At 42.6% G+C, this 13,167-nt stretch overlaps 1 protein-coding gene across 2 annotated transcripts in view; it reads right to left on the bottom strand.

The window, feature by feature from the left end:
* Nucleotides 1–2,979: 2,979 nt before the first annotated feature.
* The window catches only part of LOC147136227 (cyclic AMP receptor 1), a 103,220-nt gene continuing 93,032 nt past the window's right edge, over nt 2,980–13,167 (bottom strand). For both annotated transcript variants that reach the window (XM_086052243.1, XM_086052242.1), the window contains exon 13: nt 2,980–6,499. In XM_086052243.1, coding sequence (XP_085908369.1) covers nt 6,338–6,499 — 162 coding nt within the window. In that variant the 3' untranslated portion in view covers nt 2,980–6,337. The remainder of the gene's footprint in view (nt 6,500–13,167) is intronic.

Genomic DNA, 13,167 nt, shown 5'->3' with positions numbered 1-13,167 from the left:
AGTTCTGGTCAAATGAGTTTTGTCGTTTGGCGGGCATGCTGTCATTCTTCTCCCTCTTGTTCTCGCTGCTTGCCTCTAACGAGCACGCTGATGATTGGACGAGGCAAAGGGCAAACAGCCCCCAGTCAAAGCGGCTAATTGAACTATTTGATGTGAGGCGCTCCGCTTTGAAGCGCCGGTTGCGTGCGGGCTGTGATCTGGCTATTAAGCGAAAGCGTCCAGGGAGGAGGCTGTTTGATGGCTGTACTGTAATAAACAACAGGCGGTGCTCCTGGCGGGCGGAGGAGCGCCGAGCAGCCGTCGGGCCGGTGTTGAGGTGACGAAGCTCCGCCTTGTTTTGGAGAGTCTGCTGTTGCCGCCGTTCTGCCTAACTACACCCCCCCCCCCCACCCACTTCCCAATCCTCTCCTCCTCCCTCCTCCCTCCCTGTGCGTCATGGCCGGACTCCAACAATGGCTCCGGTTTCTGGTGTCACGCGCGCACACACACAGAAGCACACAAACACAGATGTGACAAATGATAGGGCGGCGAGGCGAGGCGAGCTAATAGTAGGACGCGCGCCTGCCGACATGCCCGTGGGCCGCGGCTGTTAAATTGTATCCAATTACGAAGCATGCCACGATTCGAGGGGGGCGAATAATAATTCTTCCCGCATGATGGGGAGATTCGCTTATTTCCTCGATCGGCTCCAGTGGCGCGAGCCGTGAAATGTTGCAGCATTTGTACGCCCTCTTTTCCTTTTCAGATGGGTGCCGCGAATGAAGAAAAGTCGGGATTTCTGGAGGACATGGCGCCCAATTTTCTTTCATCAAAATCTAGTGAAGCAGATGTGCAGTCAAGGCCGGGTCCAGCAGGGAGCGACCCGTAACTAATAGCCATGATTTAAAACTATTACGCCGCTAGATCTTTGGCATAAATTGAAAAGTTCAGATATGTATATATCATATATCTAAATGTATTTATTTTGTTTTATTTGACTTTATTGTGCTTTAATATTACAACATAAGAACATTGATTATACTGAAGCAACCTTTTTCTTACAGTAATACGACTGTGATATTGACTATAATCAGCCACCATTACGACTTTTTCTTGAACTACGACTTTCTTGTCGTAACATTATAACTTCATCCTCATATTCAGATTTTTTATTCCTCATAACAATGCACTTTCATCGTCATAGCCTTATGCTGATTTCCTGTAACTTAAAAATGTCTTTTCAGGAGACTACAAATTTACAATATTATGACTTTTCTTGTAATGATACGATGTTCTTACTGACGCATAACTAATTTGTTGCTCATAGTGTTGTGACATGAATATTTTACATTGAATTTTATGCATTCTTTTTCTTCCTGTATGCCAACGTGTATGGCTCTTGCTTTCTCACTCCTATGGGTAATCTAATCACAATTTCAGCCTGAATCCACCAACAGGCTGCTAGCGGAACAGCAGGTGCCCAATATAACGATGGTTAAAGTTTTTGTATGTGTTTGTCTCTATATTGCACGTTGTTTTTTTTTTTTAAGTGCTCCATAAATAAAGTTAAATTGTAGCTCAGACTTTTCTGGTAAGAATGTAACTTTATTCCTGTAAGATTATCATCTTTTTAACCAAACATTCCGGGTTTTTTTTCATGACATTTACAACACTTTAAATAATCGGAGAGCCTATTTCAGTAGGTGCTGCTGTTTTGGTAAGCAATGGAATTTAAATGAACTCAGCAGTTAACCCTGCATGTGAACAATAGTGTATATGAACTGAGATAATTACAATTACTACCCATTTAGTGTTCCAGACAGGAAGGCATTTATTTGTCTTTTAATTGGATGACACTCCTGGCATATAATAAAGAGAACATATTATGTAAAAAATTGACTTTTTAATGACTTGTATACAAATACAAATTGTGTGGCTGTAGTGCCTGTCCACCAATCAAGTCTCAAAATGAAGCAACCATGTACCGGTACATGTTTTGTTGACTGCCTATTTCTGAAAACTTGTCTGTGAGCGACCATTCTGCACTTCCGTAACAGTCACGTGCTGCTGCGCCACATACACACAGATGAGTGTATGAACTGCTGCCTCCATGAGTTAAAATGTCCATAATATAAGCTCTACGCATGCCGAAGGCAAGCAGAAGGTCTCATTGCACGCTTGCTAGCCCACTATTCCACACAAATGGCATTTCAATTCATTTCACTGGGGAAAATTGATTTGATATACCAAAATTATCCTCAGTGACGGAATGAAAAGGAACTTTTAAATCAAGGTACCACTGTACTCGTACTATAAAATGTAGTGGTTCTCAAAATATTTACACCAAGTATCACCATTATGGCTGAAATTAAACCACAGTAACTAATCAGGCCAAAGTATTCAATATAAATCGAATGAATCATAAATCATAATCAAATGAATTCACGACAAAAAAGTTAGATCCAAAATCTCTTCCTCAAAGCTTCGGAGGGTTCGTTTTTCCGACACAGACTAATGTTACCCGTGGATGCTTGCACCACTATGTGTAGAAATAAGTTTTGAAATCTTTATCCGATTTGTAAATTCATTAATAGGATAATCAAAAGACTAATAATTAAATGAAAAATGCATTCAACATCAAAGTTAAACAGAAATTGTACCCTCCCCCAAAATTTACAGTAATCAAACCGGTAAACAGTAAACGCTAATGTACTGCACTTAAACAGGCTTGCTTAGCTGAAAGCTTCATTCTAAAATGTCCCATTTTAGTTCATGTCTAAATTTCATACATTTTATTTGTATTTCATTCAGTGATCCTTTTGTGTACCACTAGAGGGAGCCCGCATACGACGAGTGGTACTCACGCTACACTTTTTCGAATCACTGGTATAATGAGTTACATTTATGCTCGCAAAATCGCACGGTTTGGCACACTTTGTACAGCCAGAGGCGTTGAGGAATGGCGGCGTGCGAATGAAAAAAAACACACTGAGGCGCACCTTTGTTATGAAACGTCTCTGCTGCTCGTTTATTTGACGGAGTGCAAGTCAAGTCAAGCCAGCGACGGTGCCAAAATAAAAAAAGGATACGAGTCAGTGTGTGTATTGGAGTAAGATGGTGGCCAAGCTGCGTTAAAGTGCAAACTCAGTCGCGCCGCAGTGTCACTGACACCCGGCGGGAAAGTTCAACAGCTCAAGGGGTTGAAAGGGGGTCAAGTGTCGGGTCATTAGTTCAACTCGTCAGGAAGAGGCGAGTGACAGCGGTCACTTCACGCCGGCAGCTGCCTTAAAAAAACAACAACAACAAAATGGAGGCTGAATTTAAATGATTATGCTGCCAATCACAGCTCGCCACCACTGACACAGGCCGTGAGATGATGGAATAGCAGAGGCTGTTGCTAGGCAGCGCTCACCACGTGCCATCATTTACCTTTTTGTTTGGACACGGACACCGTCGTGGGGGGAAGAAAAAAAAAAAAAAAGGATATTTCTGTTTTTTAAGTTGTTCATAAGGCTAAGCAGCAAGACGACCATCTTCTTCACAGGCAAATACAAAAATAGAATGTACATTTGACCATACAACGTGTTTATAAATACAGTATAACAAAGACAAATAGCATTTTCTTACAAGAAAAAATACGAAACATTTTCAAGAAATCTATCATCGTTGCCCAAAGGGTAAAACACATCTTCAAGTTGTGTTTGCTTTTTGAATTCATTCCAAAAAAAACCCTCGAACCTTGGGGAGCTGAGTTAAAAGAGTTTCATGTTTTACGGCGTGTCATCAGCTGATGAAGCGCCCACATGCAATGACGAAACCTCAACTTCCTTACAATCTAGCATCACTCATCTGTCTAGTATCTGTGGTTCAAATTTAGAAGAAATTGAAGAAAACGTTTAGGACGAGCTGGTTTTAAGGACCCTTGGGAAATGAACCTAGAATGTCTGCTTCAAATCAAAATGGCAGACTTCCTGTGTGTTTTTGGGCACGGTGTCTCGAGACTTTTTGTGTGGTTCTTCTAATCGTAACAGACATGACTACTTCATTTGATTTTGCTGAATGAAATTGTCCTCTAACCAAAACAGCACAATTAAAAATGGTGTTGACTCTGCAAGGGGGAAAAAATATAACATACTCAACTCAACTGTACAAATACACATTCGACTTTTGACCGAAACCCCCCCGCACAAACACTTTGGAGAGACACGGTTTCCACTGGACATCACATTGTTCTGTGTAAAAGTAAGCACAGGTTAAAAACACGTGTCCACTTTATGACATCTTAACTTCTCGTCTGTATAATAATGACAAGATGTTCATTCGCGTATGCTGACACCTCGGATAATGACTGTTATGTTTTCGACCAATCATCGTCAATAAATTTCGCCGGGCCGACATGACTGGAGGCTAAATTATCCATTAACCTTTGAATTATGCTGATGTCCACGTCCTTTGGCTTCTTTGACATTATAAGCTTCATAGAAATGTTAGCCATCGTTACGTTACGTTGATAAAGTGGCGTACACACATACCGATAATAGCGATATATTTGAGCGACTCCCTCCTCCTTCCCATTAAATTGACCAAAGGCCAGATTGGGGTGTGTCATTCAACCACATTAAAATGTTAACATAAATAAACATTTAGCCTAGCATCTTCTAGTACTTCTACTACAAGTGTTTTTCTTCTTGTTCTTTGTATTTTTTTTCCCCTCAGTGTGAATGCCCTGCAGCACCATGCTGCCTCTCCAGGTCAGTCTTGGTACTGCGACAAACTCGCCAATTTCTTTTCCACATCATGTGTTGGGGTCTGTCACTTTTTAAATCAATTGGTGAAGATAATACAAAATCAGTATGAAGAAACATTTGGAAAGACTAGTAAATCAGATCATAAAGGGAAAGACTTGGATGGAAGAAACACATTTATAGTGGCAGTCAACCCAAACATATTTTTGTCAAGAATATGTTCAATGCAAGCCCACTAGTTGAAACAAGGCAGTCTGATGAATATTGCATTTGTGGAATAAGAGTTAATCCACACGTTTTTAGCCATCTCTGCGGGCAGCCATTTTGTCATTTCTGTCAACTGAAAATGACATTACAACTGCACAGCTGACCTGTTCTCTGAATGTGAGCCGTGATTGGTCGTTACCTGAGCCCTGAGCAGTTGTGATGTCATTTTCAGTCGAAAGAAGTGACAAAATGGCCGCCCCCTGAGATGGCTAAAAAGGGTTGGATTTTGCTGCTTAACTCATATTCCACAAACGCAATATTAATCAGAATGCCGTGTTTCAACTAGTGGGCCTGCTGGGAACATATTCTTGAAAAAAATGCGTATGATTTGATTTGTCCCTTAAGAATATTTGGAGAAAGTGAAAACAGAACGGCAAAGAAGGAGGATGGGAAAAATCAGTTTGTGTGTACTCCGCTTGAGATAACTGAATGCGCTACTTAACTGCAACCAGCAGACGGGCAGTTTATTCACTTTAAAGTCGAGGTCAGAGTATTCAGAGGTTAAAAAAAAAGACTAACTGTTTGGGAATTTTCCTCATAGTTAATCAAAGACATTTAGTCAAATTGCTCATATCCACAGTGGTTGGAAAAAAAAAATACCTTCAACTTTTTTTTTTTTTTTTTTTTTAAATCAACATGAAATGGACATGCGTATTTTTGAAGACAAAAAGGCAGAAACAAATACTGTCCAAGGCAGGAGACGTGAATGCTTATTTCCCGCTGTGCACCAGGCTCATGTATAAATAAGCGAGCAAGTCATGGTGCTCCAGAATGTGTGAATTATGCGTGCCTGTGCCAGCGAGCGGCACGCGTCAACGTTTTAAAAAGACCTGCTTTTCCACCTCCTCTCCGGCAGAGAGGTGAAAAGGTAATTGCACCTTGTTATGATTGCCTTGCAAGGTTTTTTTCCTTCGCTTTTTTTCTTCCTCCCCCATCTTGGTGGTATGCCAAAAGTGCGGATTGAGGGAGTCCTGGGGGCAGTGATGAGGAATGTTTTAAGACCTCGGGGATGCGGCGGAAGCCTTTTTAACACCGCAAGGAGCTTTTTTTTTTTTTTTGTCCCGAGGTTGTGGTATTGGAGGCGGCCCTGCTCAGTATGTGTGTGCGCGCGTCTTTAGGATATTAAATAGTAAAGGATGGGGATTAATAATGGAACCTGACAGCTCATCTCCGGCTTCTATCTGCCTGACTTTCCCCCAATCTTGCCTTCCATTCTCTGCCTACCTCCTTTGCCTCCCTCTCCTTTCTAATCCACCGCATTTCTCTTTGTCAGGAAGCTGCCCTCCTCCTCCTCCTTTTCCTCCTCCTCCTCCTCCTGCCGCCGATCCTCGCCGCCTTTGTCTCCCTCAGGGCCCTCGGTCTTTCAGGGTCATGTTAGGCGCGTAGAAGATCGTGTTGGCGTCCTCGTCGTCGCTCAGCTCGGCCAAGTCGGCTTGGGTATAGCGCACGGTCCCGGCGTGGTACTCGCCGATCCGCGTCCTGTCGCACAGCCGCGACTGCAGAGCCAGCTGAGACACACACAAAATTCACAATCAGCGGAGACCGCGGGACCTGATATCTTCATATCTGACTGCGCTTTTTTACTGGCCTAAGGTGGTCGATTTTCCACTGAAAAAAAGTACAGCGTACAAAACCACGACGGAGTCGAAAGGAGATGCGCTAATGGACAACAAAGTTGACGAACGAGAGTCCCCTTAAGATCGAAAACCAAAAAAAAAACTACGGTAAGCAGAGAATAAGGGCACCGTGAAAAGCTCAGTTTTTTTCAGCAAAAGGGAGATTTCGGAGTCTCCAACTTGGCGCTCCGACAATTCAGAATCTACAAAACTGCATCGCTCCATAGACGATATGTCGTGCAAACTTTTTGTTTCTGGCATTTCAAAAATGTTGACATGAGCGGCTAAGTTCCCCTGCCATGCTGGGAGCGCTGCGCGTGCCATTTTTTGCCTGCCTTTCAGACGTGCAATCTAAAGACGCAAACTCAGCCATCATGTTTCGCCTGTGGCAATTTTGCTCCTTTGACAGACTCAATCGCAGGTGCGTGCGCCTAGTAGATCAGATTCCACATCTTTTTGCAGAGACCAATCTAGTTTTTGTCCATTTTTGGACGTGCAAACCTTTAATAAATCTATAATTAGCTATTTGGGGTTTTAGTAAATCAAGCCCAAGGGCGGTATTTTCACAAATTCTCCTCGACTCGCTGTCCTCATTTTACGATAGCGATGCATAACGGCGGGTTTGAAGTCAATTTGATGGCTTCCGATGTCTTATGAGGTGTAATGACGCCAGTGACCACAGTGTGACGGACACCCGAGAATACGTGTAGAATAAGTGTCCACACCGCTTGTGTTGAAAACATTTGTCACTGACGCATTGATGTCACCATACATCTAATTATTTTAATAGAGCAAGCTGCAATTGCTGTGTAAACGCGCCCTTCAAATGCAGTGTGAAAAGGGCTCTTGATATCTAACGGTTTGAATAGATCCACTTGAATGTTTCCCACAGTCATAGCCAGCCACAAGATCAAAATTTGGACACACACACACTCACACAGGTGCAGAGATACAAAAATTGTGCATTGATCCTAAGCGACTTAATTTTCATTAAAACGGTAGTAATAGATTTCTTTTTTAATTTTTTCCATCAACAGTAAAACGCCTTGTTAATGCTACTTCATTGTAAACATAGGCCCACAAATACTGTTGACGCCACGCGCCACCTAGTCGCTGGTTGCGTCACCCACTAAACTCCTCCCTTAAAATAGAAGCCCGCCCACCCCTCCCGTCCCCCATAAGAAAACGGGTAGCAACTGTAATTACAGCGACTGTTCACACGCGGACATTCAAGACTGACCTGGTGAGCTCATTTCAACACCGCTGCTAACCAAAACAGCAGGACCTATTGAGGACCACGTCTCTCTGATGAAATAAAGTGTGGAATATGAAACGTTCCCTGGCTCTTTACAATTAGCGTAACGGTAAACTCTGACATGCCTCCATGTTTGTACTCTGCCATCTATTTTGTTCCGCACGTCTTTCTCAGTTCTCGGCATTTCGCTCTTGCAATGAATGTGTTCATAAATTGTATTTTTGTCCCTGACACTAGGGTCTTCTATTCAATAGGCGAGGTAGTTTTTCAACAAGACTAGCTTTACACTCAGTGAATAAACCCTGATGGACATCTGTAAAAATCTTTTTAAATTCTATTTCATGGTATGTGTGTGTGCGTATGTACGTAGGTGTGTGTGTGGGTGTGTGTGTGTGTGTGTGTGTGTGTGTGTGTGAGAAAGGGCTGATTGTCAGTTACTCTTTGCCACAAATTTAACAACAGGACGTCATCCTATAGCTACACAGACAATTTGAGTCAGGCGCTTTCCTTAATGGCCCCAATTTGTGAAGTCCGCTAATGGGAGGCTATGTTTCAGTCAGCGTTGATTTGTTTGACTAAATGGAAAATGTGCTCTGAACTCAGTGGCAGGCCCTGTGAAATTAACAATGACAGCGGGTCTTATTTTAAATGCATTTTTTCATTTATCGTATTAAAAGAGAGTTTATGTTTTGTCCGCCATTTGTTGTTGTTTTTTTTTTTTTCCAACAATATCTTTTTTATTGATTTGTATTTTAACCCAGAACAAACTTCACTCTACTGATTGGAATAAAAACATACAACACAGAAAGAGCTGAAATTAAAAATAAAAGAAGATAATAATGACAATAGGTACCAAAATAAATAAAAATAGAAAGAAAATAAGTCACACTTCACAGTTTGTTATAAATCAACATTGTTTGAGGTACAGTGGTGCCTCTACTTACGAACGTCTCTTCATACGAAATTTTCAAGTTAAGAAACGCCTCAACAGGAAAATATTGCCTCTTGTTACAAAATAAATGTCGAGATACGAAAGGTAAAAATAGAGTATGGGCTGGCACTCGCAGCTCCGGAGTTTCCTGAACGCAACATACTCATAGCTGCTCTGCCATTGGCTAGCCTAGCATTTTCCTGGCATCCCATTGGCTAAGAGGGACCTCTACCGTATGTGTCTATGTGTGTAGATAGGTAGATAGAGAGATATGTCTATGCAGCGTCCTCGTCTTTCGCCCCTCGGGCCATGAGGTGTTCCGATAGTTTTACGTGAATTAGAAACGAGGAGAAGAAAAAAAGGAGAAAATCGTTTTTCAAAGAACATGACCGTAATGTATCGACAGTCGCCACGTTATTAAATCAGTTCTTTACAAAACGCCAGGCAAAAAACACTTCTGAGAGGGAACATCAACTAAAGAGGGCAAAAAGCGATGAGGACAGCAATTAAAGGGCAAACGACCATAATTTTTTTCATCTTTATTCTATGTTTTTTACATTATGCGCAACTCTCATTTATTGTGCAATAATCTAATGGTAACATGTATTTGTTACATGTTTTCATGAATTTCTATGCTTTATAAAACATTTATGTCTGAATATTGGGGGGCTTGGAACGGATTAAGGCATTTACATGGAAAACGCGTCTCTACTTACAAAATTTTCTACATAAGAAATTTGTTCCAGAACCAATTAATTTCGTAAATAGAGGTACCACTGCAATCCATAAACGGTGTCCATATGTCTTCATATTTGTTGTTTGTTTAGTGGTAAAGTTAGTCGAAGATATTAAAAATTCACTTTTGGTGCAGATCCAGGTAAAGTTACTCCACCAATTTCTTTGAGCCCATATGACAAAACAGAACAAGGACCATCCATGCCAACAACAGATGCTAACAAACAATAAGGATTCTCTCCATTTTTTCTTCCAACGCAAACATTTGGGCCTTGGCTCTGTGCTATTCTAGTTAGTCACTGTGGGACTACTCTGAGACGTGACGTACTGTTTTGTTCTTTCATCTTATTTAGGGGACTCCTGCCTGAAATGCTGTCCTATTATTAGAGCTTGAGCAAGCAGTGCCAAGCCCTCTTGAAATGACTCCTTGTTATTATTACACCAAAGAGATTGCCTGTTAAAGGCTTTTTCCCCATTCTCAAAACTGGTGGAAACTGAGATATTTCATAGGACGCAACACCCCCAGCCCAAATGTCACTCAGTACCGCCCCCCTCCAGCAAGTTGTAAAAAACAAAATCACCAGTTTCATTAATAGATATGAAACAACAGGGCCCATAAAAAAAAAACAACTAAATCCTGTGAAACCCACCTAAAGTCACCCATTTAGAGTTAAAGGGGACCGTTCACTACATATAGAGCATTTTGTTGAAAAAACTTAAATGTTGTTATTATATATAGAGCTATACACTAGTTGCCACAAAGTCAATATCTAATTAGACACTAAGATGACTTTGTAAGATGTTTATTGATTTAATGTTGTAGCTCCACAGTTGCTTCAAAGAATTCGAACGCACTTAACAATTCAGAACCACCTGCCCAGCACTTGTTTTATCAGAGCACCAGTTCTTGTTTAGATGACTGGTGCATTAACAAAACCATGACGCCGATGGGCGATGTAGTGAAGCTGAACTTTGTGAGCAAGTCACTTCTCTGCTCACTCAAACTAAACAAAAAGTTGTTGAAATAAGTAGCTGTTACGACTCCTTCGACGGAAAAGTGGAAAGGAGACATAAACGCGCCAATCAAAAGAGAGCGTGGACATGCAGTACCTCGGTTTGGAGGTCACGGTTTGGTTCACTTTGGGTACGGTCAGGGAACACGATGAAACCAGAAAACGGCTTATCTTTTGTGAAAACAGGAAGACGTTTAAATGAAACGAGAGTAAATGCTTGCAAAAAAAATCTCAATGCATAAATGACTCAAATAAAAAAATGAATAAATACATAATGAATCAAGTTATATAACAGCTTAAATATTTTCTTTTTAACAAAGCGTGACACCAGTAGTTGGCCTTGTTAGGAACTACAACGGTAACAGTCTGAATTATTACGCAATAAAAACACCTATGGCATGTGTTATTGCTTTGGCTCCATCTGAAGAGCCCGGGAGACGACGTTTAAATGCCACTGGAAGTTGCAAATGCGCTGTGCTAGTTTTTTTCATGTTGCATCACGATGTCCACATTCACATGATGCCATTTCAAATGAGTTAACGAGCTTGACGTACTGCCAAAAGCATATCGCTCGGCCTATCGTCCACTTGCCAGAGGCTGAGCTACCCTTTATTTGTGTCTGGGGTCCATGTGCGGCTAGTGCGCTAGGCAGTTACACTTCCTGTACCTTAGCTAGTTTGTTCTGCGTGGGAACTCGGTAGGTGACTTTACTTTATTGAAAAAAAAAAAAAAAAAAGACTCATTTAAGTGCCGTTACCTTGCTAGTAAGATTTGGGAGTTGTAGAAAGCAATAAAGAGACACAACAAAGCGCAGAGAAGGTTCCAGTTCAGTCCAGGTTTTTGCTTTGAAAACATCACATCAGACTCGTGCATTGTTTGGCTGACATTCACACCATCAGATAAGGGCCTAATTACAAATAACCCTCTGATCTCGCGCACATCAGTGACATTTTTTATTTTGGTGCTTCGTGACCAGAGAAAACAGAGAAGGCATTTTATTCCTTCCGGGAACAGTCATGGTCCGAACAGCCGCAAACACGTGGTCTACATTTGGAAGGCAACGACGGGGCCAAGAAGACGGCTTGTGGCTGACGGTGAACCCTCGAGTGTTTCGCAATGACGTTAGTCAGCCGTGAAATGACCCAAAAGGTTGTTGCAATCGGGGCTCCCACGCTGCTCATAAATGAAAGACACTTGAGTCGTCGTTTGGTGTGGACGAAAACAAAGAGGAAGCGCCCGCAGCCAAATGTTATAAGCGGAGGTGGTGGTTGTACAATCTGCTGTTAGAACAACAGCCCCAGAGAAATATTCTTCATTTGCATACTTTCCCACATCGTAATTATACCAATTGCTTACCACATTTTGAAATCTGCATTGATTAGAACCTGAGGGAGAAATGCTGTGGGGTTGTCAAATCAACGACTTTGCCGCTACCAAGGATAGGTCGCTTTCAGAAGACGTTACCACAAGGCCTTTGTTTCCATCAAGCAGCACAGTTTATTAAGTACCGTCGGCCATTGTCAAGCAAGCCAAATTATACGACCCTTATGGGTGAGTTGGTCAGAACTTGGGTGCTTCCTATCAGTTCACCTGTCAATGTCTTACTAACTCAAGGGGAGCTACACCATTTATATATATTTCATCCACAAGAAAACTCATATTTCAGACAATTAAAAGTAAATATAAAAATATTTACAAACGAAATCATTAAAGACATTTACAAAAAAAAAATTAAAGAAATCAAAATGATCTTGAGTAGTCAAGGTCTAATGTTTGCAGTTAGCCAGTTTGAAAGAATGTGAAGGTGTCTGGAAAGGCGCGTGAAGGCTGAATATAGGCGGCAGAGCAAGAGCGAGGAAGGCAGAAAGAGAGCTAGAGAGAGAGAGAGCCAGCGGCTGCTACGAGGGCTGAGAGTGTGCGGCGTGTGTGCGTGCATGTGTGTGTGGAGGGGGGGGAGGTTGAGCTGGCGATGAGGTGTCTGATGAAAGCGCAGATTCGTTGCGCCGAGGAAGGAATGTTTTGACGCTCTCAGAAGCACCCACCCCCGCCGTCACCACCTCCCTGTCGCCCGCATACCCCCCCAGCAGCCCCCCCCCCCTCCCGCTCGCCGCCGCCAATCTCGCACCTGATGTGAGGGGGGCTGCTGGGAGTCGCATGCCAAGATGAATAACAACCGGCTGTTAGTCACGAACGCACACGGAGCCTGTCTGACTGGCACTGGCGCGTGTGTGCGTGCGGGTCGGCGCGCCGTCGCCGATTTCCGTACCCTCGTTCCCTGACACAAACATAATTTTCTCCGTGATTTACGGAGGCGCCGTGATTCCATTTCACTTGTGTTGTCTTCTTTCCCTTGCGCCCCCGCTCGCCACGCCGAAACATTGACATTTGCGTTGAAGGTCATACCACACATTCCTCTCTTCCAGTTTGTGCTCATGGCCGCTTATCAGCCTGGCTGGCGATACTGACTGGGTGACAATGCGAGTGCGTGCGCGTGTGTGAGCGCGTGTTTGTGCGCGCTCAAAACGAAGACAAGAGACTACTTTATCCCCCGCCTCTCGTGGTTCGATATTAGCGCTGGCTCATATCCGCAAATACTGTCAATGTTGCTAGATTGAGACAAATCAGT

The sequence above is a fragment of the Filicampus tigris genome, chromosome 14 (assembly GCF_054856515.1).
Source record: "Filicampus tigris isolate MCC_2025a chromosome 14, RoL_Ftig_1.0, whole genome shotgun sequence".
Taxonomy (NCBI): Eukaryota; Metazoa; Chordata; class Actinopteri; order Syngnathiformes; family Syngnathidae; genus Filicampus; species Filicampus tigris.
The sequence above is the reverse complement of the archived record's forward strand: the minus strand, read 5'-3'. Positions and strand labels throughout refer to the sequence as shown.